Source organism: Crinia signifera, chromosome 7, assembly GCF_055691185.1.
Source record: "Crinia signifera chromosome 7, ASM5569118v1, whole genome shotgun sequence".
Lineage (NCBI taxonomy): Eukaryota > Metazoa > Chordata > Amphibia > Anura > Myobatrachidae > Crinia > Crinia signifera.
In genome coordinates, this window is record NC_139223.1 from 185,557,421 (window position 1) to 185,584,707 (window position 27,287).

At 43.7% G+C, this 27,287-nt stretch overlaps 1 protein-coding gene across 4 annotated transcripts in view; it reads left to right on the top strand.

Annotated features, from left to right (window-relative positions):
- Nucleotides 1-27,287, top strand: part of NCKAP1 (NCK associated protein 1) — a 96,529-nt gene that overhangs the window by 66,725 nt on the left and 2,517 nt on the right. For all 4 annotated transcript variants that reach the window (XM_083154679.1, XM_083154680.1, XM_083154681.1 and 1 more), the window contains 17 exons: nucleotides 821-953; nucleotides 2,900-2,981; nucleotides 4,086-4,144; nucleotides 10,712-10,857; nucleotides 12,363-12,495; nucleotides 13,836-13,955; nucleotides 14,881-15,020; nucleotides 17,011-17,142; nucleotides 18,224-18,442; nucleotides 19,449-19,579; nucleotides 20,547-20,644; nucleotides 20,889-20,982; nucleotides 22,287-22,369; nucleotides 25,092-25,172; nucleotides 26,227-26,320; nucleotides 26,798-26,914; nucleotides 27,064-27,173. In XM_083154679.1, coding sequence (XP_083010805.1) covers nucleotides 821-953; nucleotides 2,900-2,981; nucleotides 4,086-4,144; nucleotides 10,712-10,857; nucleotides 12,363-12,495; nucleotides 13,836-13,955; nucleotides 14,881-15,020; nucleotides 17,011-17,142; nucleotides 18,224-18,442; nucleotides 19,449-19,579; nucleotides 20,547-20,644; nucleotides 20,889-20,982; nucleotides 22,287-22,369; nucleotides 25,092-25,172; nucleotides 26,227-26,320; nucleotides 26,798-26,914; nucleotides 27,064-27,173 — 1,972 coding nt within the window. The remainder of the gene's footprint in view (nucleotides 1-820; nucleotides 954-2,899; nucleotides 2,982-4,085; nucleotides 4,145-10,711; nucleotides 10,858-12,362; nucleotides 12,496-13,835; nucleotides 13,956-14,880; nucleotides 15,021-17,010; nucleotides 17,143-18,223; nucleotides 18,443-19,448; nucleotides 19,580-20,546; nucleotides 20,645-20,888; nucleotides 20,983-22,286; nucleotides 22,370-25,091; nucleotides 25,173-26,226; nucleotides 26,321-26,797; nucleotides 26,915-27,063; nucleotides 27,174-27,287) is intronic.

Genomic DNA, 27,287 nt, shown 5'->3' on the forward strand with positions numbered 1-27,287 from the left:
TCCCGATTGCCGGCTTTTCATGCCGAATCCTGTTATGTAGACGGTGTCTATGTTGATAATCAATAGATAGATGCCAAAAGGTCAAAATGCATTAGCAAAAGGTTGACACGTCAAGATTGGATTTTTTTTTCCCCTTACCAATGGTTGCGAAACTGTGCATTGGCCACAATGTGTATGTGTGCGGCCCAGCTGCGAGCCGCTTCAGATAATTTTTCTATTTGCAAGCCGCTCACAGCCTGATTGACATGGAGTGGGGGTGGATCCCGGCAGTTTCATGGGCGTGACCGCAAGAACAGTGGGCGCGCTCAACAAAACGCTGGGAGTGTCCGGGTAAAAGCAGGCGTGTTTATGCCTGCTAGGGCGTGGTGAGTGGTGTCAGCACCCGCCTGGAAGCTGCTGTTTTGCTTTTGTATTTTGTGGGGCAGGGGTTGGCGGTTACTTGCTTGCTGGGCCCACTGAGGTTCCATGTTGACGGGTGATGACATTGACAATAATAACCATGAAATACTCGTGTTGACCTTTTTTTACGTTTCCTTTTTCCTGTTGACCTTTTTGCTCAACGTCAACCTTTTCCATATCAACCTTTTGTCAGTGTCGATATTGTGCCTGTTGACCGCTTGGTGGCGATGTATTGACTCGACTTTTAAATCCACTCCCGTTTCTCTTGTGTTGCCTGGGAGGGTTTAGTATGCAACACACAACCACCTTCTCATCATCGATATAATGATTACAACTTTTCAAAGGGGAATCAATGGAATTGACATTTGAAAATAAAACTGTAAAATGTGGCGGTTTAGTAATGTAATTCCTTCTCACACAGGCACATAGCGGAGCTCATATTTTACATGGAGGAGCTGCGAGCGCACGTCCGGAAGTACGGGCCAGTCATGCAGAGATACTATGTGCAGTATTTGTCCGGCTTTGACGCAGTGGTTCTGAACGAGCTGGTACAGGTACGCAGAGCTATTGCACACCCTTGTCCCCCGCCAAGTATGCTGTGTTGTATAGCTGTATAGAAACGCTTAGGGCTATTTCAAACGCTCCGGCTCCTGTCGGCCTGGAATCCCCACACGGCCAAGAAGTCTCGCTGCACTGAGAACTTTACAATGGAGGGGATGGCCACAGCCCGGCAGACGTCCTCTCCAGTGGTGGGATCCGGCTGCAACCAGGCGGCCGGGCCATGGCCGTTCCGTGTGATTGGACACAATCGTGTCCATTATTAACTACTGTGTGCGGCATGGCATTAGGCCGTCCGGGGTTTCGCCGCCCGGCAGAAGCTGGAGCATATGAAATAGCCCTTACAGTATAACTATAGAATAATGTATAGTATCTGAACATATATTGTCAGCTGATACCTAATCAAGTGGCTATATAAGGAAGCTTTTCTATTGGTGACGAACGAAGATCGGTCTTACAGGAACATTTCCTGTGCTGGGTGTTGTTATAGCACCACAGCCTTTTCTCTGTTGAATAGTTTTTGTAAAGGACATGGAACATTTGGATATGCTGGGGGCTGTGCGGCTTGTAAAAGAAGGGATGTGAATCTCTTCCTATAGCAAACTGACGTAAGCCTTATTTATACCTACTCAGGGATGTATCAGACGTTCATATGAGCCAATAAACTCAAACAATGCTACAGATCAGTCAGTGAGTTAGAGATTTTGGGCCTGATTTGATTTGATTTTGGGCCTGATTTGCGCTGCAGGTGGGGGAAAAGGTAACCTGCAAAGATAGTTAAGTCACCCATACATTAGGCCAGTGATGGAGAACCATTGGCCCTCTCGCTGTTGTTGAATTAAATTTCCCAGCATGCTCTGCTGCAGTTTTGTGTTTTTTTAGCCACACAACCCGTTGCAGGTCATGCTGGGATGTGTAGTTCAACAACAGCTGCAGTGCCAAAGGTTCTCTTCATGCTATTGCTGCAATCAATCGCACCGGCCTTACAAGCAATCTCTTTGATGGCTTCCAGGCCGGACAGGCTTGGCTGGGATTGCATGTGATATATCGCATGTAAAAGAACCGCGTGCGATTCTGCCACCCGGGAAGGTCCCATGCGGCTGAAGGGGGGGGATTGCCGGTGACTTCTCCAACAGGAGAAGTCGCCATAGTGTATGGCCAGCTTTAGATTTGGGTGGCATGTGTTTAAACTGAAATCTAATTTGCAGTGTAAAAATGAAGCAGCCAGTATTTACCCTGCACAGAAACAAAATAACTCACACAAATGAAACTCTCTATGCACATGTTACATCTGCCTCACCTGCAGTGCAGCCTGGTTTTGCCCATTTGAAAAGGATTTTGTATTTGTGATCAACTGTGAATCAGGCCCAGAGAGTGTCCAGCCAGTGTGCATTCTTATTTATCATTAACGTCATATATTACCATACTCCTGCCATAGACAGTGAGCGTACAGATGTCTGTTACTGATATTGGATAGATATGGCCAACACACTTTTCACCAGTTTCAAGCATTTTGGGGAGATCTTAATTATTTTTAGGGCGCTCATAAGTAATAGGTGACTGAAAGGGCTGTTCAGTTGTCATGCCAACGGATGCCCATTATTTTTACTAGTACAATCCTGAGTTGTTAAGCAGAAAGGTGCTTAAATGATTTTGCTGAATAACACTTTGTGGGCACTAGAGGGAGCTCTAGCGTCGTATCAGTGTTCTCAGGGCGAATAATCCCACTAGATCTCTACTGGTTATTGAACAAGTTTGTTAAAGTAACGAACTGGGTACCGTATGGCGTAGACACATACAGTGTTACACTCTAGTGCACGGTAAACCCTTCAAACACTCATTGTAACAGGAATGCTATTTATATTACACATTACTTCCTGATCATAGCGTTCTAGTTTGCTAAACGATTGTGCTGTACAGAATATTTGTCTTGTCATTGTAGAACCTCTCTGTGTGCCCTGAGGATGAATCGATCATCATGTCCTCTTTTGTAAATACAATGACATCTCTGAGCGTAAAACAAGGTAAGAAATGTGCAATATATTCATAGGAAATGTAGTCCGTAGGAAGTCGGTCCTCCTTTCTGTGTAACAATCACCTTCCTCCAACCCAGGCATGTCCAAACTGTGGCCCTCCAGATGTTGTGAAACTACACATTCCAGCATGCCTTGCCATAGTTTTAGTATTCCCTAATAGCAAAAATGGGACAAGGCATGATGGGACTTGTAGTTTCACAACAGCTGGAGGGCCATAGTTTGGACGTGCATGTTCTAACCCCTGATGCACTAAGTGTTCATCTGCTTAATCCATCTGTCATAGATCTTTTATGGCACCTTATAGGACATTATTCTGGGGGTGATTGCCTGCAAAGCTCATTCTTAATGCAACTCACTTGTATGAGGAACTATATACACACACACACACACTTTTTCTTTCTAGAAGTATGTTTATATACAGATCTAGCCACATTCATTTGTGCCATGGTGCGTTTGCACCGTCATAGACATCACAGCATGCTGCATGGCACGCTAGGCTATGAATAGTCATATTATACAGCTATGGTATTATTCTACAGATGATCAACATTTCAGTAATTTTGGATGTCCGTTATGTTTTTTCAAAGGCAAAATTGTGTTCACAATGTTTTCATTTTAGTATTTGTTAAAAAAAAAAATTCTGCAGCAATGTTTTAGGATAATGTAAGACTGTCATTTATGTGAAAAGGACTGCTACAGATGTGCCCGCTTACATCCAGCCTCCTTTCGCATTGCACCACCCTTCTGTGGCATGTCTATATTCAGTGTGACACTGCGGCTGAATTTGCATACGAAATGCTACGTTATATGGTTTTCCGGGAAAACGCTATTTTTCCATCGCTTGTGCAGATATAGCGGCAGTCACACACTGAATATTGACATACAACATATCATTGCATACAGCAGAAGCTGCTTGTTAATTCTATTCACATTTTGCAGATTTAGATGCTATTTAATGGAAAAAGTCACAAAAAATACGCCTGCCACTACCAAGTTCTGTATATCGCATGTGTATGGACACATCTGTAATTACTAGGGTGTGCCGAGTGCCTATAAAATGTTAACATTTTCTCTGCTTTTTCCCTAACCTAGTTGAAGATGGAGAAGTATTTGACTTCAGAGGAATGAGATTGGATTGGTTTAGATTACAGGTATTTTGTATTTTTATTATGCTATTTACACTATATATCTAGAGCGCTCTCTCTCTCTCTCTCTCTCTCTCTCTCTCTCTCTCTCTCTCTCTCTCTCTTTCTCTCTTTCTCTCTTTCTCTCTTCTCTCTCTCTCTCTCTCTCTCTCTCTCTCTCTCTCTCTCTCTCTCTCTCTCTCTCTCTCTCTCTCTCTCTCTCTCTCTCTCTCTCTCTCTCTCTCTCTCTCTCCAATTCACAGCTTTTCTCAGCAAAATGGGCCCAACCTGCCTCTTCAATGCTGTCGAGAAAGACAGCATTGAATAGGTGCCCTCCGCTATTTCTCCTGTCGAAAATACGGGCGGGGATTGAATACCCCCCATAGAGAGAGAGAGAGCTATAGATAGATATCTCTATATAGGTTTTCGGTTTAGTGGGTCTTTTTTATTACAACATAAAAATATCCTGGTGAGAAGATAATTAATAATTGGGATAGACAGCCCAGTTATGCCGCACTGCATAGGCCCAGATGTGTTCCAAAAATAAATTAATTTATAATGATAGAATTGTTTATTGGCATCATGTAGAGCCTCCACGTTCTGTGTGTGTGTATATATGTGTGTGTGTGTGTGTGTGTGTGTGTGAATATATATATATATATATATATATATATATATATATATATATATATATATATTTATATATATATATATATATATATATAATTATTTATTAGCAGTTTCTTATATAGCGCACACATATTCCGCAGCGCTTTACAGAGAATATTTGAACAGTCACATCAGTCCCTGCCCCAGTGGAGCTTACATCTATGTTCCCTACCACATGTACACGCACGCACAGACTTTCTAGGGTTAATTTTGTTGGTAGCCAATTAGCCTACCAGTATATTATTGGATTGTTGGAGGAAACCCACGCAAGCACGGGGAGACTCCGCACAGTTAGGGCCATGATGGGAATTGAACCCATTCCCTCAGTGCTGTGAGGCTGTAATGCTAAATAAATATATATAATGTATTCTTGTTACACTGTATGTTACAACTGGCGGTTAATATTTTTGTGTAATGCGAAGCAATAGAAACCGTACAGATTGATTTGTCTCTTCACCAATGTTACCGGAAAATCAGACATAAATGTGACATGGCCACAGCGCATTAAGAAATTGCCTTTATACAGAACTCTTCAGTTCATGGAACAAGCCGAGTATGACGCTGTGGGCCTCATGTATGCTCTCGTTTCTGGGTGATGTAAGATTAATGTGTCGCTGTAAAGGGTACATCTGTGCTAGAAGCTGAATGGCGGGGATCTGTTCCAAGCTGCCTCTATCAATTGCCCTTCTCAGCCGGCACTAAGTGATTTGTGGCAGCACACAGGCCAAAGGAGACCACGCGCCCATAAATCCTGCCATCTGAGGCTGTCATTCTCAGAGGGGTTTATTCCACCAGGCTTTTTTTCCACCTTTCCATTAAGCAGTAAGTAAGTTTGTCATTTGGAGTCCGCTAGGGGAATTTGCACGGTCAATAGCCGTATTATGGCCCCTACACACTGGGCGATTTCAATGCATTTTCTAAGTGATCTCACTAGATAGTTTAATAAATGCCTCTACCACGCTCCGTGTGTAGGGGCCCTAGCAATATCCATGTGCCGCCCCACGCATCGCTATCGCCCAGCAATTCATATCCTGCGTGCTGGATAAAACTATAATCGCCGGTGTCAGGGCCAGTGTTCTCACCAGAGAACACTGGCCCTGACAGATTGCTCAGCACACAGCGCTGACACAGCGCAGAGCGATCTTGCTGAGCGTTGTGAGCGATACAGCATCTTGCAGAACGCTCAGCCAAATCTTCCTGTGTGTAGGCACCACTGGAATCCTAGTTGATGGCAAGTGAGAACCACATAGCCTGTTTTAGTCTACCCATTTTTGTCCATCCCTGTGGTGTAACTCTCTGGATTGGTTGTGGTATGGCGGTCTGGCAATTGGGATCGGGACTCCAATGTCAGGATGAGCGCAAAGAAGTCCCTTACGGGCTGTCCATGAAAGTCTGTTGCTAGCGAATGCGGGAGCGTGCAGTTATCAATATTTTTGACTTGTCATTCTGATACTGCAGATCGGCCCAACATCGCTGAAGAGCTTCAGAGCACAGACGAAGTCAGTGTAGCGCCTCTGTAGATATGGTGCCACCAAGCACTTGCTCGGTGTATACAGTATGTTGGTTTTTTTAGGAAGCTGGATGCAGTTTGAATCGCCGTTTGTGGGTGTCAGGAAAAACTCAGACGTGCCCAATGGTTTTCAGGGCGGGTCTGTGACGTCGGCTCCGTTAGAGCAGTAGTGGAGTCGTTTCAGGGTTACGCACATACTGCACACACTGGGAAAATTGAGCGAGTTGTGAATATTTGGAGATGGGGTAATTTTTGCAAGCCATTCAGACTTGCATGGGGGAGTTTTTACTATCTGGGAACATGGAACACTACTGCGAGATTGGGGATATCACGTTTCCTCTATCAGTGCGGTGGGGTAAATGTATGAAGCTTGGAGAAGCGGTATCTATGCCCATAATTTGTGTAAGGTGATGTCAATTTACATTATGTAGCTGATTGGCTGATGCAAAATCACCTTGCACATACCAAAATAGTTGCCTACTCTCTGCTGCCATTTCCGGGAGTCTCCCTCAAAAAGCAATCTCCCTCTCTCCCTCATTAGTCTAGCAATCTCCCTCATTTCACATAGCCCACATTACACTGTTACATTTTTTTGGAGGAAAAATAAAGGAAAGAGATACCGAGACATTTACACTAAATCATCAGCGCTATTTCCCAGCATTGGTGATCAAACACAATGATCCCTATGGCTACATTCATGTCTTGTGGCCATTTATATGAACCCACGTGTAAAACACAATAGATGGACAATCCCTGACACGTATCAGTGACTTTTCTTTACCAAGTACAGTAGCTCTTACTAACTGCTTTGTGGCTCATCTACATTTGAATATAAGTCATTTTAAAAGATTCCTCTCAGATATAACAGTAGTAGTAGTAGTAGTAGTACGTTTATTTATAAGGCGCCGCAAAGTGTCCGCAGCGCCGTACATAGCAAACAAAAAAAACAAATTACAAGGTAACGTACAGGGTGTGTTGAAAAATACAGTATAAATAGGGGTATAGCTGGTAGAACTAAAATCAGCATCAGTTCAGAAGTAGGTGTGGAAATTGTCGAGGAGACTGAAGATGAAGTAGAGGAAGGGAAGAACAGGACAGGAGCACAGGTGAGGTAATGAGGTAGGGTGAGTACGTGAGGAAGGAGGACCCTACTCATAAGAGTTAACATACTAAAAATAGGTGGGTGGACGAACGAAATGCAATAGGATAAGTAGGAACGGAGGGGAACGGAGGCAGGATAGGAGGATCAAAAGAGGTTAGGAGGAGGGATAGGCTAGTTGAAAAAAGTGGGTTTTGAGGGAGCGCTTGAAGGAGGTAAGGGAATCAGATAGCCTGATGGGTGGCGGGAGGTTGTTCCAGTGCAGGGGGGCAGCGCGAGAGAAGTCTTGGACACGGGAGTGGGAGGAGGTGATTAGGTGAGAGGTCAGTCGGCGGTCAGCGATGGAGCGAAGAGGACGGGAGGGAGTGTGGATAGAGATCAGTGAAGACAGGTAGGGAGCTGTGGAGGAGGAGAGAGCCTTGTAGGTGGTGGTGAGGAGTTTAAAGAGAACTCGGAAAGGAATGGGGAGCCAGTGAAGAGATAGACAGAGGGGGGAGGCGGAGGTAGAGCAGCGGGAGAGGAAGATGAGCCTAGCAGCAGCGTTAAGAATGGATTGGAGAGGTGCGAGGCGGGTGAGAGGTAGCCCAGAAAGAAGGATGTTGCAGTAGTCAAGGCGGGAGATGACAAGAGAGTGAATGAGAATTTTGGTCGCGTCAGTGGAGAGGAATGGTCTGATGCGTGAGATGTTGCGTAGGTGAAAGCGGCAAGACTGTGAGAGAGCACGAATGTGGGGGGTGAAAGAGAGGGAGGAGTCAATGATGACACCGAGGCAGCGCGTTTGGTCGGTGGAGGTGATCTCGGTTTCACCAATGCTGATGGAGATAGTGGGAGAAAGAGGGGATGTTCGGGGGATGGAAGATTAGAAGTTCAGTTTTAGCCATGTTTAGTTTCAGGAAGCGTTGGGTCATCCAGGCTGAGATGGCCGTGAGGCATTCGGAGACCTTGGACAGGAGTGATGGGGATAAGTCGGAGGAGGAGAGATAGATTAGGGTATCATCAGCATAAAGGTGGTAATGAAAACCATAGGAGCTGATGAGGGTTCCCAGAGAGGTGGTGTAGAGGGAGAAGAGGAGAGGGCCAAGGACTGACCCTTGGGGAACACCGACTGGCTGCGGGGTAGTAGGAGAGGAGGAGCTCGGAGTGGAGACGGAGAAGGAGCGATCGGAGAGGTATGAGGTGAACCAGGAGAAGACCGTGCCAGTGATGCCAAAGGAGCGGAGGGTGTTGAGCAGGAGAGGGTGGTCAACAGTGTCAAAGGCAGCCGACAGATCAAGCTGGATGAGGATAGAGAAGAGGCCTACGCTTCTAGGTGCCACGTTCACAATCTCTTTTCACAATCTCTCCATATATGGAACTAGACACGCCCTTTGGGTGGAGCATGACACGCCCCCTCAATGGGGCGCTGTGCAAACTTCTATTACCAACTATAAGCTCCCTGAAAATAGTTTTAAAAAGTAGGCAAGTATGCATACAACTTCTCCAAGCTTCATACATTTACCCGTTTTCATTAGTTCTAAGGAAAGCACAAGCTGAGCCGAATATCCGATTGGCCTCATTATAACCAATTTCCCTCCTGCTACACTCCCAGTCCCCTAAATCTTCTCAAGAAAATATCTTCCAGATAATGAAAGTGAATTATGGGCTTCAGTTGTCCCACGTTGAATCTGAAACGAAGAGTCACCTTTTTTTTTTTCTTCTTTCTTTTCCTTCAAAGTCGCACATTGTTTTACAAGTAAGACATTAAAATGATTGTCAGATTTGGAAGCTGATCCGCGCTGGCCAGAGACGGAACGTAAGAATCGCACTAACATCTGTGCAACAGTAGCTGAATAGCACTTTGTCTTTTCTGACCTGAGAACGCTTTGATGGTTGCCGAATGGCTTCCGCCTGTATTATTTTTGGCCTGGAAACGAGGAGGCTGCACATCGAAATGCAGAATAGTTTCAACAAAAACAAGCTGGCCTTTTCTCGGTCGCCTTTCAAGGAGGGGAAAAAAAATAAACCACTTTAAAGTCAGGCTATCTGGGCATTTCGTCTTTGTTTTGAGATAATGGCGAAACCGTGCTTCAAAAGATGTGCTGACAAACCCTAGCATCCCACTCGGATTGAGTCATGGAAATCCGCAGAAAGCACTTCAACAGATTCATAGCTGCTCGAAATGAATTACAGAGCAACTTAAAGCCGAGGAATTTCCATCAGAAGTGGCTGCCAAACGGCTTTTAAGCTGCTTTAAAAAAAAAAAAAAATTACATCTAAGCTTTAGGCTCTGTACAATGGCACTAAATCCCCCAGAATTCACATCTCTGGGTTTTATCGGTTTTGTACAGTACTGATGGCAGGTGCATTAAACACTAGTGGGGCCCAGGCTGGAAGTAGGTTGCATAAACCCAGTTGTGGGTTACATACATACATACATACATACATACATACATACATACATACATACATACATACATACATACATACATATCATTATTATTATTGTAATATATTTGCTAACAAATATGCATATCTCTTTCCTCCTATGGTGGACACTGGGACCATGGGTGTGGGTGTAGCCATGGCGACAGGCACCAAGTATAAACAATTCTTGGCCCCTCCTCTCTATAACCCGCCCCCAGGCCGTCTGTTTTTCCTTGGTGCCTCAGCCCGTTTTTCTTTTTTTTATATATTTTTATTGCTTATTTTATTAATATTTTAATTTTTTTTTCTACGGTCACAAGCCTGTGCTGTGGCCAGGCTGCTGTACTGCTTATTATATATTTTCTAACAAATATGTATACTCACATCTTATTTCTTACAGATTTGGAGCATTTTAATGCCCCATACACACTGGATGATATAATGAGCGATACCGCTCATTTTAGCCCAGATATCGCTCATTATATTGCACAGTGCTCCCACATGTCGTTAATGATACCTTCCATCGTGTGTTCATGTACAGATTAGGGAATTATGGAACGGTGTACACAACCCCCCCCCACCTCGCCACACTGTTGCTTGTCCCCATCGGCAAGTGATTATAACGTTTGTACTCTGCTACATTTTGGTGTCTGATTCTGCTTTGTTAGCCCAGCCTCCCAGTGACATCACCAGCCCTGCATGGTGATGTAACCGATTGGGATGCTAGTGGGAAAGGGTTTGCAAGCCGGGGCGCACCCAGGTACAAAATCCCAGGTGCGACCCTGCTTTTATAGTGGAAAAGGATATTAAATACCAGAAGTGATCAGAATTTGATAATGACCTTGCAGATACTATTTGTTACTCACTTCGTATAAAGCCATGTAACGAAATACAAGCCCTTTTCTTTTCCTAGGCCTATACCAGTGTCTCCAAAGCATCGTTAAGTCTCGCCGATCATCGGGAGCTGGGGAAGATGATGAATACAATAATATTTCATACAAAAATGGTGGATTCCTTAGTTGAAATGCTGGTGGAAACCTCTGATCTCTCCATATTTTGGTAAGATTTTATTGCCGGAAGTTTTTAGTTCAAGAATTTATTATTACATGAATTCACTTGTGGTCCTCGCATCTAATAACTCCCGAGTGTATCCGGAACCTGCAAGAGCCTGATTAGCAACTGTCGATGTACTGTCAGATCAGATGAAAAACTGCTGGGATTCTGACAGTACGGACGTTCCAACAGTCGGAATCCCGCATCGAGAACTCCCCTAAAGCATGGCAATGGGGCAATGGGAGCTATGGAATGCAGAACACTATTTGAGGGTCCGTGCTACAAGATAAAAATTGACCAGCCAAATACCTTAAACTCATGATGACCTTTTCCTGTGTCGGCCCTTTTTACAATTTTTTTTATTCTTGTCAACTTTTTTTTTTCACGTCATTCTTGTTTACGTCGACCTTTTGGGTTCAACCTATACACTGTCAAGTCAATGAACTATGGAAACTTGGATAGAAACTGGTTTTTCATACCATTCGGCCAGGAGACGTTCATGAAAATGGCTTCTAAACTTGAGAATTAGCGGCGTTTTCTGCAGATAAAGACATGGATTCGCTGGTCCACGTCTTTTACAACTTTTGGAATGTCTCAGAAAGTCGTAAAAAAAAAAAACGGAAACTGATGATATTTTCAAGTATGGACTACCCCCCCCCCCCCCTAAGGACTGTTTTCTATCGCAATCTTTCATTGTGTGTTGTAATTTTAATATTTACTTTGTATAATTTCTCTATATGATTTTATTTTTTTTTTACTCCACCATTTTTATGATTTTTGTGGGAAGAGTAGCTGAGTTAATGTGGTTTAAATGGAAGTTTTAGGTTAGTTGGGTACATATCGTGTACACAACATTAATCCCTTGGCTGGTATGCCCCAAAATTTTCCGGGCTCAGCGGCGATGCCGCAATTTTCCGGGCATACCACAAATATGAAATAGGTGCGCGCCAGTGGTGTCCAGGTGTGCGCCACTGGCCCACCACCTCTTGAACCCCCCGTCACATCGTACGCCGGAGCTCTTCTAACCCCTGCCGCCCCCCCAGCCTGTAGGCGCCTGTCATTTTGCAGCAGTGACGTAGGCGGCAGGCTCGGGGATGTTCGGGGCGGCTCGGGGGGACTCGGGAGCACTCAGGCGCTCGAGTCCTCCCGAGCCGTCTGAAATATAGGGAGCTCCAGCATACTAACGCCGGAGCGAAAGTGGGGGGGGGGGGGGCTCCTAATGATCTGTGGTGGGTTTTGCTGGGGCAGGACAAACCTGCCCTGGTAGGTTTGTCCTACCCCAGCAAAACCCACCACTCAGGGGGTTAAACTTGTAAATCACAGCATTGGAGACCTTTCTCCATCTGTAGAACTCAGTCTGGTCATTGTGGTTCTCTGCTCCTACTAGACTAAAGTGGTCCAAAATATATCATTTCTATGAACGTTTATCTTCAGATTTGACATAACATAACCTAAATTGAAGAGGTTACATTTTGCCACTAATGTGTAATAAAAGAAGTTTCCTTATTCAGCTTCTACAGTCGAGCATTTGAGAAGATGTTTCAGCAGTGTCTGGAGCTGCCGTCCCAATCAAGATACTCCATCTCCTTCCCTCTCATCTGTACTCACTTTATGAGCTGCACTCATGAGCTTTGCCCAGAAGAGGTAATTAACCACCTTTTTACTTTTTCCAATACTTTTTTTTTTTTTTAAACTCTCCCCACCCAGTCCCTCTGTAGAGGAGCCGCATTGTAGGACACCAAGAATGTTTTCTAGCCGATGTCGGCAATGTTCTCTACATACGCTTATATATGGGGGTCTCTCGTCTATAATGCATGGGCTTTTATTATTTGGCTAAGGGGGTTTTCAGTCATTTTGACTGACATGCCTAAAATATACTATAACTCCTTAGTAATCATCCCCTATATATATATCCCGGCATATGCCCCAGCAGTTCTTGTCACAGTGATTGTAAGGAGAAACGCGCTACAAGTCTGCATTTGCTTAAAGCAGCCATGTTCAAACTGTGGCCCTCCAGCTGTTGTGAAACTACACATCCCAGCATGCCTTGCCATAGTTTTAGCATTCCCTAATAGCAAAGCTGTGGCAAGGCATGATGGGAATTGTAGTTTCACAACAGCTAGAGGGCCATAGTTTGGACATGCCTGGCTTAAAGAAAAAGCTCTAAATGGCAGCAACAATTTGACTTCTGCATAACTCGATCCCATAGTTCTATTTACGTTTTACATTAGTTAAAAGCCCGTCAATGACGGCTTCTGCAATGTACTTTCACTTTGAACTGTGACAGTTTTTAGCCCACAAACTCTCCACCTCACCCCCCAGTCCCTATCTGCTCCTACCACCAGTCTCTGTCTTCAGCATTTTCTCTCCATGTCCAGTAAGGTTTGAAGCAGATAAGAGTCCCTGAAAAAAAAAATTGTGACCTCTTTTAGCGCACAAAGGAGTATTTTAGTCCATGGAGTGGCCTCTAGCGGTCACTGGTGGTACTTCACCTCATAGAGGTGAGGAGTAGTTCCATTATAATCCTTTCATACCTGCTATAGAGCGATGAGACCCTGCACCAGTATTTAAGCCACACACATACTGCAGCCGCGGGTGAAGAAAGCCTTAGAAAGCGATTGGGTTAGAAGTAATCCCTGCCTATGTACTGTGACCACAATAGTTACTGTGATGTCAGCATGTCTTAAAGACGCCATGAATTGAATTAATCGCAAGTCATTGAAGTGGTGTATCCGTTTCTCTGCGTCATGTTTGCACATTTATCCGGTTACAACAGGTCTATAAAGCCGATGCTGCTAAGCAGATGTCAAACCAAAGTACTACTGTGCAACAACGCGTGTTCTGTCCTACAGCAATCAGAGAAACATGTAATGAGATCCTCACTGGACCTTCCCACGTGTGTGATTTCTCTTGGTCACGGTACACAACACAAACACACTGTCATCTGCTCGTTGCCTTTGCTGACCGCGTCTTCTCTTCAACAGAGACATCACATTGGGGATCGCAGCCTGTCTCTGTGTAACATGTTCTTGGATGAAATGGCGAAACAAGCCCGGAATCTCATCACTGACATCTGCACGGAACAGTGCACGCTAAGTGACCAGGTGACCACCTCTTACGGCTTCCGTTCAGCCAGGGATATGACTTATCAGAAACAAAACACCAGTGCCCTCCGTCTTATCATATAACATAATAGTCTTCACGTTACAGTGAGCTGATAAGATTATGCAACATTACATTGGCCTCCCGTTCACATTATGTCACATTATAGTTATCCCCTTACCATTATAACATCCTCTCACTGACAACGTAACGTCACACAATACAGGCTAGGCAATGGATCAATGGACTCAATTGTTTAGCGGAAAAATCTGAGAAATTGATATGCAACTGTATATCCTGGGTTCAGGCCCCCTAAACCTCTGGGCCCCATAACATGGTCTGAAACTATTCAGCAAATAAAACTAAACGTATCTTGAATTTTTAAATGCTGGTGTATCGATGGCAATGCGGAGTCCCGCTCCTTGCCATCGTCCACAGGAATAGACCAGGGATGCAATGTCTATCCTGCTAAGAACGCAACATTTTGTCTCTTAGCATAGACAAAACGATGGTCCGCACGGATTGCTCAGCACACATCACGGGTATGCAGCAGTGTGCTGAACGATCTGTGCTTAAGCTTGTCGCACAGCAGCGGCTCTCCCGTCGCCCCGTATGTACGGGGCTTAACAGTAAGCGTTCAAGGAATCCCATTGGTCAGCCCTTTTTTTAGGTTACACTTTTTTGAAATTAAGTTATGTCTGTAAGATCTTTTATAATTCATCAACCAATTTTATCTGTATCTAATGGATAAAACCATTTGTTTTTTATTAAATGTACAACTTCTGTGTATTCCTGTTTTCTGCTTTTATTGCTTGGCAAGCCGGTTCTCTTTGGCACAGCAGTGAGGTAGAATGCCCACCTGAACAATTACAATATATACGACCTGCCGCACTTCCAATGATGCATCTCTTTATTATTCCACTGTAGCTGCTGCCAAAACACTGTGCCAAAACCATCAGTCAAGCAGTGAATAAGAAGTCGAAAAAGCAGACCGGAAAGAAAGGAGAACCTGAGAGGGAAAAACCCGGCGTGGAAAGCATGAGAAAGAACAGACTCCTAGTAACAAAGTGAGATTCGCGTCCTTCTTCTTTGTGTCAGTGTGTATACTAGTTCGTCTTTGTGTCAGTGTGTATACTAGTTCGTCTTTGTGTCAGTGTGTATACTAGTTCGTCTTTGTGTCAGTGTGTATACTAGTTCGTCTTTGTGTCAGTGTGTATACTAGTTCGTCTTTGTGCCAGTGTGTATACTAGTTCGTCTTTGTGTCAGTGTGTATACTAGTTCGTCTTTGTGTCAGTGTGTATACTAGTTCGTCTTTGTGTCAGTGTGTATACTAGTTCGTCTTTGTGTCAGTGTGTACTAGTTCGTCTTTGTGTCAGTGTGTATACTAGTTCGTCTTTGTGTCAGTGTGTATACTAGTTCGTCTTTGTGTCAGTGTGTATACTAGTTCGTCTTTGTGTCAGTGTGTATACTAGTTCGTCTTTGTGTCAGTGTGTATACTAGTTCGTCTTCGCTTCAGTTGTAAAATGATTTGTTCCGTTCAGAAGAAGAATTTCCCTTCAGGCGACGTCATTTATTGTCAGTGGGTTGAAGTTAATCATTGAAGGCCTACCGCATCCAGTGATATATGGTTTGTGGTGGCCTTGTTGTAGAGGTTTTAGGTTTTGACCTTGACACAAGTTGTGGAAGTAGACCCCAGTGTATCGGAGCAATTCAGCGTAGTAGTAGTGTTTGTAAGCCCAAACACACCAGCCGATATCCTCCTTGAACAATAATGTTACCGATATTATCGACGCTTCCGCTAGCATGCATTGTTTATGATCCAGTCAACATTGCGCATGCAGCGGGGTGGGGTTACGGTCGGCAGGTCAACAATAAAAAGGTTGACCATCAATAGGTGGACACCATCCCACGGGGAGGGCGGGTACTTATCGATGCGCGGGAGCACACATTGTTAACAATATTGAGCATATACACTACACGATCTGAACACTATATAAGCCCGCCAAACCCCACCCTCCATGCGAACCCCCTTGCTAGTATGCGAGGGGATTGTACATTAACACATCCCCTCGCATGCGGGCGCATGGCTGAAATATCATATAATTCGATGGTCGCTCACCATCGAATGATTTGTCTACTGTTAGTAATGAAATATCCGCCTGGACTGACTGATTTAGACATTGATCTCCAAATTCGGGGAGGGCGCTGACGCCCCAAGCAGACATGCCTGCGTTCGCAGGGGAGCACCCAGCGTTTTTATGGGGACTCCCATTAAACGATGAGTGTTCCCCCTACTGCCGCATCCTGGCCCATCCCCATTCCGCCCCTTCTGGAGCGAGCAGCCCGGCAAGTGTGAGACTCGCTCCCGGGGTTTGCGCATGTGCGTAGTCGTGCATGTGCACACCCTAAACATGGGGACGGGGCCAAATTCGGACCCTAACGAACGTGTCTGAATCAGTCTAGCGTGTATGGGGCGTTAATTTGCCGGCACATCGGCTCCAAAAAGCTGCTGTCCTGCTAATGCTATCTGGATGTGGTAACACCGCAGTCAAGCTTCAAACACTCCCTTAATGAGTGGACGGTGGACGCAGTGATTGACTGGGCTTTTTACTTAAACCGTAGGGACACCATGTTTATAATTGGTCGGTTCATCTTATTGGATTATCCACTTGAATATTTTAGAGCTTTAAAGCGCTGGGGGAGGGCTCTTCGTTATAATAGATGGTCAATTTGATTGGACATTACCCAATTTTATATACTTAATTTTCCTTGTTTAATTTAGTGATGGTAACATTTTGTCTATTTATATAAATAGAATTTGGCACCATTTTTTTTATTTTATAATTTTCTTTTATAGTAAATGAAACGCACTATTTCAATACGGATTTAGGAGCGAATGTCTCTACATGTTAATACATAAAATAAAAATAAATGATTGCATTAATATTTAGAAAAATAACAAAAAAGAAACATGATCGTAGATTAGTTTTTTTGTTGTGGACAAAATAGATAATTGGTTTAATCAATTGTTGGAAACTTTCTCTCTTCTCCCCACAGCTTGGATAAACTGCATACGGCACTTTCAGAACTCTGCTTCTCTATTAATTACGCACCGAATATGGTGGTATGGGAACATACGTTCACCCCTAGAGAATATCTGACCTCACACTTGGAAATTCGCTTTACCAAGTAAGTGTTGAGCGCCCGGAACAGGGCTTGTGCTTTTTTATGGAGTTCCTAAAAAGAAGAAAGACCCATCTTTCCCCTGCAGCATTGCCAATAGGTTTACGATGTAAAATTGTGTGTGGGATTTATGGATTTATCTCACATCTGTTATATGGGATTGGGAGCTGATGGAGCTTTTAAATGGAATGTACTACTTGACTAGTGAATACATTTGTAGGCAAGAGAATCTTTTATTATTTTTTTTTTTATATTTCTAAAACAAAGATGATACAATCTTTATCTGCTTGTGTGCATGATTTTCATAGTACAGATTGAGTGTCCCGTATCCGGATATCTGTTATCCAAATTATTCTGCAAACAATAGTTTCCGTAATGCGCTTTTTTTTTTGCTAAAAGCACTACTGGGGACATGATGTGCGACTGGCACTACTGGGGACATCATATGCAACTGGCACTACTGGGGACATGATATGCAACTGGCACTACTGGGGACATGATATGCAACTGGCACTACTGGGGACATGATATGCAACTGGCACTACTGGGGACATGATCTGCGACTGGCACTACTGGGGACATGATATGCGACTGGCACTACTGGGGACATGATATGCGACTGGCACTACTGGGGACATGATATGCAACTGGCACTACTGGGGACATGATATGCGACTGGCACTACTGGGGACATGATATGCGACTGGCACTGCTGGGGACATGGTGTGTAACCGCCACTGCTGGGGGCATGGTGTGTAACTGGCACTACTGGGGACATGATATGCAACTGGCACTACTGGGGACATGATATGCGACTGGCACTACTGGGGACATGATATGCGACTGGCACTACTGGGGACATGGTGTGTAACCGCCACTGCTGGGGACATGGTGTGTAACTGGCACTACTGGGTGGGACCAGATCTGGTGCCTTCTGGCCGACCGGTGCTTAGCTCTATAAAGAATGTGGTTTATGTGCTATGAACTATTAAAGTGAATGTTAGAGCCAAGTGTTAGTCCCCAGCTGCATTTTCCTATGGCATTCCTGTAGACACGAGTAATACATGGACATCTTTCATCCACACAGGTCTATTGTGGGTATGACCATGTACAATCAGGCCACACAGGAGATTGCAAAGCCCTCTGAGCTGCTCACCAGCGTAAGAGCCTACATGACTGTGCTACAGTCCATAGAAAACTATGTGCAGATTGACATCACAAGGGTGTTCAACAATGTTCTCCTGCAGCAAACACAACACCTAGACAGCCACGGAGAGCCGACCATCACCAGTCTATACACTAATTGGTAAGTTCTGATTGCAGCAGCTTGTGCGATGCCTATTTCTCTAACTTTTATACTGTCAATCTTCCAAAGCACACATGTGTTAAGCCTGGTGAAGTGATAAAGTGGAAGCACCAGCCAATCAGCTCCTAACTGTTAAATTACAGGCTGGGTTTGAAAAATGTCAGGAGCTTTATCACTTCATCAGGTTTATTACATCTGCCCCACTGTTCAGTGCACCATTATAGATAAGATTACAGTGTACAGTACAAGCACAATATGACACGCCATATGGGTACAATATCACCTATCCATACTCCGACTTGATCTGAATGATGCAGACTTTCCCAAATCCTCAGTCCTGCTCTCCTCTCCTACCTTTGTCCTAAAAAACTTTTGTGTCCTATGCCCATGACTGGTCACACCAAGTACTCTGCCCCTCTGTCTCCTCCCCCTTCTCAATGTTCCTCCCCAACATGTGCTCTTCCTTGTCCCTCCTTCATAGAATTAATCCAAAAGTATGACTTTTAACAGAAGTATACTTCTGGCGTAGACACAATCTGTATCCTAGTACTAAAGCAAAATGTTATGTTCTGGCTGTTAAGTCACATGTACTTGGCTGCTCCTTTGAGTTGTACACTCCACTGCTGTCTGCCTCCGTACTGCTGTGTCTGCTCCTGTTAAGTCCCCGACCTCCAACTGTAGCGGGTGATTAACCCTCCTGCCAGCCCTCCTATCCTTCTCCTCAGCGCTGCTTCTTCTCTTCCTCTTCTATCCTCTATATCCACAGCTGACCAACCCCTGTCCTGTACCTCCTGCCAGCAGCAGCCGCTCACCCTCTCTCCAATGTATCTCCTAATAATGTTACTGAAGATATTATAATGCACATGGTGCATGACCACACAGAGCTCCAATAAGAGACGGAGAGCAATCCATGAATCCGTTTCCGTTTCTTACTTTTGCTGAACGTCAAAGTCCTGTTGAGCGGCTTAAAAAATCAGTTTTTTTGTGTGTTCTGCTTTTCTTTCAGGTATTTGGAAACACTACTGAGACAAGTTAGCAATGGCCATATAGCTTATTTCCCAGCGATGAAAGCCTTTGTAAATCTTCCCACTGAGAATGAGCTAACCTTTAACGCTGAGGAATATTCCGACATATCTGGTAAGTGAGATAAGAGGTGTCGCAGTAGCTGCTAGGAGGGATCTGTGTACTGTATCTTCAGCACAGAATGTTCTCATGACATCATCCAGTTCTGTGTGTATTAGAGAGTGTTATTTTATGTTACTTTGCCGTTTAGTTCTGGTAGCACCAGTACGGGTTTCCCACTTATTCGTGAGGTCACCGGTTTTTCCTTTTTATTATCTAATTATTATCATCCACCTTTATTTATATGGAGCCACAAGAGATCCGCAGCGCCCAATTACAGAGTACATAAGCGAATAAACAAAACAGTGAGTTACAGTGGAATATAATAGAGGGAAAGTACAGGGTACATACCCATAGCTGCATCCACAGAGGACACTGGAATAAGTATCAGCGGGGCAGAAAACCGCAGGATTAGGTGCCATCAAATGGTGTAGGTGACAGAAGGAAAAGCTTTTATATCTTTTTTTTGTCCGTGATTCCCCACAATCTTGGTGCCTAAAGCTAAGTACACACTATACCAGTAATGGTTAACCTTGATACTCCAGCTGTTGTTGAACTACACATCCCAGAATGCCCTGCATCAGTTTTCGCATGGCCAAATAGTAAAACTGATGCTGGGATGTGTAGTTCAACAACAATTGGAGTGTCAAGGTTGGCCATCACTGCACTATACAATATAGCACTTAATCACTGAACCATATAGGTAACTACATCCCTGTTCTACGCAATGCTTGGGATAGAGGGTGGTGGGTGGCTTGGTAGAACCTATTGCTTTGATGTTAGCCAGGTGTAGCAGGAGGAGGACTAAATGATAAAAAGTGAAAAACAAGTGGTCACTCCGATCTCATTTACATGTAGAAATTTGCATGGCGGCGTGATACTGCTCGCTGGCCGGCGAATATACACAGTCTAAGAGCCGGTCTGCATAGGGCCCTATGTGCATAAGCTTTTGTGGTAATGGATTTTTCTTTTCCCCCGGCAGAGATGAGAGCCCTTTCTGAGCTGCTGGGACCGTACGGAATGAAGTTTCTCAGTGAGAGTCTCATGTGGCATATTTCCTCCCAAGTGGCAGAACTGAAGGTAAGGTTCCCATGCTTGGCAAAATAACATCAAATTAACTGTGGACGCGGAAGCATTTCTATTTATTTTACTGTTCTCAATGTGTTTATAGTATATCAGTCTGTAGTTGTATGTATTCACACGTAAAGCTCTATGTTGGTTGCTATTGCTTTTACATGCCAGCGTAGAAGTGTTTCCATTACTTGCCGTGACTGTTTCATACACAATTTGCCTGTGTACCGTAACTGATATTTTTACGTCCTAGAAACTTGTGGTGGAGAACGTTGAGGTCTTATCTCAGATGAGGACAAGCTTTGACAAACCAGAACAAATGGCAGCACTTTTCAAAAGACTGTCGTGTAAGTGTCTATGTCACAGAGGATTCAACGCCTTCGGGGAAATGTACTGGGGTCCGAAAGGGCCGGAGATGCGGGATGCTGGCTGATCTCGGATGGGTTTTTAAAGTTGCAATCGTTTACAAGGCATGGTTTTGCCTTTTATATAATTGCCGCTTTACACCCCCCCCCCCCCCCCCCCCCAAAAAAAAAAAAAAAAACCTGGTAATTTTGGGTTCTGTTCCCCTTTCCTTACTAGTCTTCTTTGTTTTGTCTAGATATCCGTGCACTCTCCACAGCTGGTGCCCCAATTGTGTTGAGGGTGTGGATTATATAAAAGGTCAACAGGGTAAAAAGGTCAAAATGGGAAAGGTCGACCGGGGGAAATGATCATGATAATTTTTTTTCCATACCTTTTGGTGTCCATGTCGACATGGACCCCCACTTAGTGTAACACGTATGCTATGCTGAAGTAAGAACAAGACAGTTTAAAAAAAAAAATCATTAAAAACTCATGTCGACACTGTCGTGCATATACAGTTTTCATGTCAAGTTTTTGGTCCTACTGATTAGACACTGTAGGTCTATCAACCCGAACCATTGTGCTGATGGATTTGCTTTGTCATCTGTCGGTTTGGCCGGAGATAGTTCAGGTCGAACCCTGTGTAGGGAATCGCATGTGATATGTAAATTACATATTGTAGTCTAGTCCAAATATTGTGTAGTTCAAATCGCATAGCACTGAAGTCCATATTGCATAGCACACATTGGGGGAAATTTGCTGAGGTCCTAAAATACGACCAATGCCGGGTACGAATTCATACGACCGGCATCAGTCGTATTTTCAGGAAAACCCGAATCGCAAATACGGCAGATTTACTAATCTTCTATATTCTCCCAATGGCGTAAACAGCCCTATGCTGCTATATATATATATATATATATATATATATATATATATATATATATATATATATATATATATATATATATATATATATAGCCGCTAAATCCAAATGCGAGTCGGCAGCCTGCATGGATCACTATACCTGTTAGTAAATAGCTCAGATAGCACCTAGCACACATCTCACCATGTGCCAGCGCCTATAGGGGCTACTACTTACTGTTTAACATCTGTCCCCAATTGGCCAGTTTTTTTGGGTAGGAGTGGTCACTTGTTCCAGTTGCTTTTCAAAAATATGGTTATGGCTTTTGAAAAAAAATAATAATAATTTCCACACGCAGAACAAATGTTTTTGGATATATTTATGTGTTTCTATAATAACATTCAATGTGTTTCTTGTGTACATTGTTCTCTTTTGCTGCAGCTGTGGACAGTGTCTTGAAGAGGATGACTATAATTGGTGTGATCTTGTCCTTCCGCTCACTTGCACAGGAAGCACTAAGAGATGTAAGTTATGTTGCCCTTTAACTCGTTCTTCCACCTGTTCTTTCCGTCTTTCTCTCAGTAATGGCTACTGTGTGTCTTCTGGCAGACCTATCTGTATTTTTATTGTTAAAATGAGAGGACTTAAACTGCTACCGTGCTTCTAGTACCACGCAGGAAAAAGAGAAATGGAGGTGCAAAATAGTTTTGATAAATTCTTGCAAGCAACATGTAGTGTAAGTGATTTTCTTAGCCAATAAATGTGGTCCCATCCATCTAATATCTCTAATACTAGCTTATTACATACATTTTTCTAGTGTGTCTATATTTAACATGGTGGCTAAATTGTTGAAGATTATACGGGGGTAATCAATCCCCACCACTATTTCTGACAGGGGAAATAGCGGCGGGCTCCTATTCAATGCTTTCATTTCCAACAGAAGAGGCAGCTCAACAGAACGGACCCGGCTTTAAAAGCAGACGCGTCCGCTTTGCCGAAAACGGGCATGTATTTTCGAGTTCACGGGCAGATCTTGACAATCCACTGTCTTTTTCACACACGCCCCCTTTTCGCTGCCCGGTAGGCGTAACACTGAATTACGCCTGCCGAGCGGACTGAAAACAGGCCAGGACTCCAACTGTTGGAACTTTCCGACAGTCGGAACCCGGGTTTGAGTACCCCCCCCTTTTGGGTCTGTATAATGTTAGCATCTGATCTGGGGGACACTGGATACCCTAGGGAAGAAGGTGCTGTTTAAGGCGCAAGAACAATTGCAAGCTTAAACTTTTTAGAGGGCTGCCTCCTGCCTTCCTGCATCCCATAGGGTAAAGCACTTTAGTTTTGACTTTAATAAGTCCTTAGGAGAAGGTAAAACACTCAAATGAGAGAAAGCGAAAAGGCATTTATAAGATGATGGTTAGTAGCAGGTTGGTTGCTAGGGGCAACTGTAGGACTCCAGGAGCCCTTATCCACACCCTGTTTGGCAGCGAGAAAGTCCTGTCTCTCTGGAGGGCTGATCCACCTTTGCACTGCTGCTTTTTTTTCCGACTTCGGGATTGTTTAAAAACAGCTGTTATTCTACATTAGCGCAGCATCACCGCACAGGGAACCCACTGCTCCATGAAATCGCACACAGCACCGATTGTCATAGAACATCTTTTATTCATCTTCTCTTATCTCCAGATGTCACAGAGAGACAGCACCCTTGATGTAAATCCCAACATCTGAGTGAAATCATTGCTTTTCGATATGGTCAGGTGTATAATTATGGACTTGACAAGTGGTGGTTTTCTCACATATATCTAAAGCAGACAGGATCATTTCGATGCCCCAGCTGTTCAAATTCGACTCATCCTCTTAAATATTTCACTGTGTTAAGTGTGAAAAGGAATACTTCTAATAATTCTCCATGCTTGGATGCCATTGTTCGGCTGTTTGAACTCTCCCTTTTCAAACTACAAGGAATGTTATGTTCTTTCTTGGCAATTATGCATTTGCAGATATTAGACAAGCCTTTTATCGTCCTGGACCTAGATTAACCTTGTGAGTCCGCTGTAGGACCTATTGTTCAGTTTTAAACGATTCCTCCTTTTTTGATGCAAAGTGTTCTTCATAAGCAAGTATAATACTAATGACAAAATGTTAACATTAAGCAAAATTGGATTGTATTTTAATTGCTGGCTCATACAGAAATGTATAACGTAAAGCAGTGGTCAGGGAACTCGGTCCTCATTACCCCACACAGTGCATGTTTTGCTGGTAATCCAGCAGGTGCACAGGTGTACTAATTACTCAGACACATTTTATAAGGTCCGCAGGTGGAGGTAATTATTTCACTTGTGATTCTGTGAGGAGATGCACTGCGTGGGGTAATGAGGACCGAGTTCCCTGACCACTGACGTAAAGGGTTATACTGTGACACAGAGGGGTAAAGAGAACAGCCCAGAGATTTATGTATAGACTCGAGTCCGGCCAAAATTTTAAAGCGGTAATAATTTAAAAAAGCAAAACTGATAACGCCATAACCCAAGTAGTGTGCCTTGAGTGTGCTGCCAGAGCTGGAGATGTCCACACCAGTTTACAGCCACCACCAGGTCAACTGATTTTCTACTGGTCTCTGCTTTGCGTGTGAGGGCCAATGTTTTGTTAACTGTGGGCACCAGTGAAATTGTTTTTTCATATGGGGGTCAATGGATTTTTTTTTTTTCTTATGGGTTTTTTCCCTGTGGGGATCTGGTGGTGTGCCTTGGCAGTTTTAAAATCTTGTTTTGGTGTGCCGCGAGTTAGAAAAGATTGAAAATCACTGACCCGAACTATTACTACATTTCCCTTCTAGTGTGATATTCGTTGTTTAACCCTTTGCATGCCAACATCTGTGTGAGCGATGTGGGAAATATCTGCTAAAAATGGCAGCGTCGCTCACATTTGTTATATAAATTCAAATAAAAAAAAAGTGTAAAAAAAAAAACCAAATAAATAAACAGTGCAGGTCATTATGGTGAATACATGTTTGCTGGTCAATTTTAACACCAATCAGATGCTAACTGTTATTTCTCTATTTCAACCTAGAAAATGATAGCCAGAATCTGGTTGTTAATGGAAACATCCCAAGCTTTAGGAAATGTACCCCTATATCTCTTGTGTACTATTGCTTTCAGTTTAATATATATATTTACCTGGCTGATTGTGTCTGGCCTTTTAGCAGCAGTATTACTAACTGTAGCACCTTTCTGTTCTTGTTATCAGGTCTTATCTTACCACATTCCTTTCCTTGTAAGTTCTGTTGAGGATTTCAAGGACCACATTCCAAGGGAGACGGACATGAAGGTAAATCGCGCACAAGGTTTCCTCTGATACTTTACATGTGGAAGCGACTTTCTCTTTGCTGTAAACTTTCATCCAGCTGACTGACGTTTGTACAATTTTTTTTCTAACACATTATTTTATTTGTTTCTTACATTTGGCCGTATCCCTTGGTGGCCTAATACATTTGCACCCCACTGCTGGCATAAATTTGGCTGAAGTATTTACCCGTTACACCAGAAGTATTGGCCACTCCCTTTTGCCCGCCCATGTGATTATCGTCCTATCGGTATTGAATTTGTGTCGGTCGATACTTGAGTCTAGACACACAAGTCTGTATTGTCCAGGCAGATTCTGTGATTTGCCCACAAAGACGTAACGATAAGTTGCCCGTACACTTGTGTGGCTTCTCCGAGGGGAGAAGTCGTACGCATCCCTCCTTGAGCTGCCCAGGGGGCAGGTCCACATATGATACACAGCATGCAGGCATTTTGCATACAATGTGTCGTGTGCAATCCTAGCCAAGCTTGAGTGGCGATGCAGCACATTTTACCTGCAGGCTGTGCAGTCCTCAGGCTCTGATGCGATGCAGAGGACCTGATGTCAATCACATGCGATTTGGATGCTTTTTATACAAATTATCACTGCAATCGCATGAAAAGTGACCAGATCGCACATGATTTGTGTATGGCACCTTTGACATTTGGGGGAATTCAATTGTGAGTGAAGGTTTGGGGGTCTTCCCTTTTTATCTTTGCACTGGCGAGGGTGCTGCTGGGAAGACGCAATGGCTGCTGGGAAATGTAGATCTTTTCTTCTGTTGCCTGAAATCCATTAAAAATGACCACAGGCAATATGTCCGATTATGGTAAAGTGACTGGATTTTCTGCTGAAAGCTGGGGACGCATCCATCCAGCAAACATTATACAAATGAGATCCACCAGCGGTTTATTGCCGTGTGTACATCAGAACAATAAATGTGCAAAACTTGGATGGTAGCGATAATAACAGCTGTCATTTCATATGGACTAGCTTTCCAATTGATGGTCTGTAATATTTTTTTATTTTTATTCGTAAGGTTGCAATGAACGTCTACGAGCTGTCATCTGCAGCTGGGCTACCGTGCGAAATCGATCCGGCATTAGTTGTGGCATTGTCGTCTCAAAAATCCGGTATGTTCTATTTGTGTGGGGTTTGAGAAAATAATGAGTATCTTGAAAAAAAAAAAAAATAGATATTGCTGGGAATTTTAATTAGCTGTGAGAATTACCCCTCGGCTAATTACCCGTGCCTGCTAATTCAATCCATTACCACAGAGGGGTATTTTCCTCTCAGCGGGCCAGGTAAACCCATCGATCTGCATTTTACGGTTGGTACCATGCTAAGGTGGACCCTGTACTCAACGAAGACTTGTTCGTGGTTGAATTAGCTAAGACGGCTTCTCAATCTATTAGGCCTGAGGCTTGGCTGCATTGTGGCGCGAGTTTTCACCCCATCGTGCATTCAAATAAGCCCTTGTGTATAGCGTACTTCATTTATTAGACTTTATTCTTCTAGTATTTATATAGGTGTTTGCATTTGTGGTAGATATGGCAATGTATTGGGAAAACCCGCTGATCACTTATTATTTTGCCTATGATTTCTTCCAGAAACGATCAGTCCAGAGGAGGAATATAAAATCGCCTGTCTCCTCATGGTCTTTGTGGCGGTTTCTTTGCCGACTTTGGCCAGCAACGTGATGTCACAGTACAGTCCAGCCATAGAAGGTATTGCTCATGCTCTCCCCTACCTTAGTCCTCCTGCCCACCCACACACATACACACACACACACACACACAGTACTCTGTAATCCGGCAGGCTGTGCTGAAACACCAAGCAGCTGTACACAAGCTTACTGATTCCTATTCTCTCTTAGGTCATTGCAATAATATCCATTGCCTGGCAAAGGCCATCAACCAGATTGCCGCAGCCTTGTTTACTATTCACAAAGGGAGCATTGAGGATCGTCTTAAAGAATTCTTGGCGGTATGTGTATCTTGTCTAGTAGACGTTGTTTATAAAAAATTTTTTATTTTTTTACAGACCGTGTTATTGATTTTTATTATTTTCTTCAGTGATTTATGTTGTTGCTATAGCCGC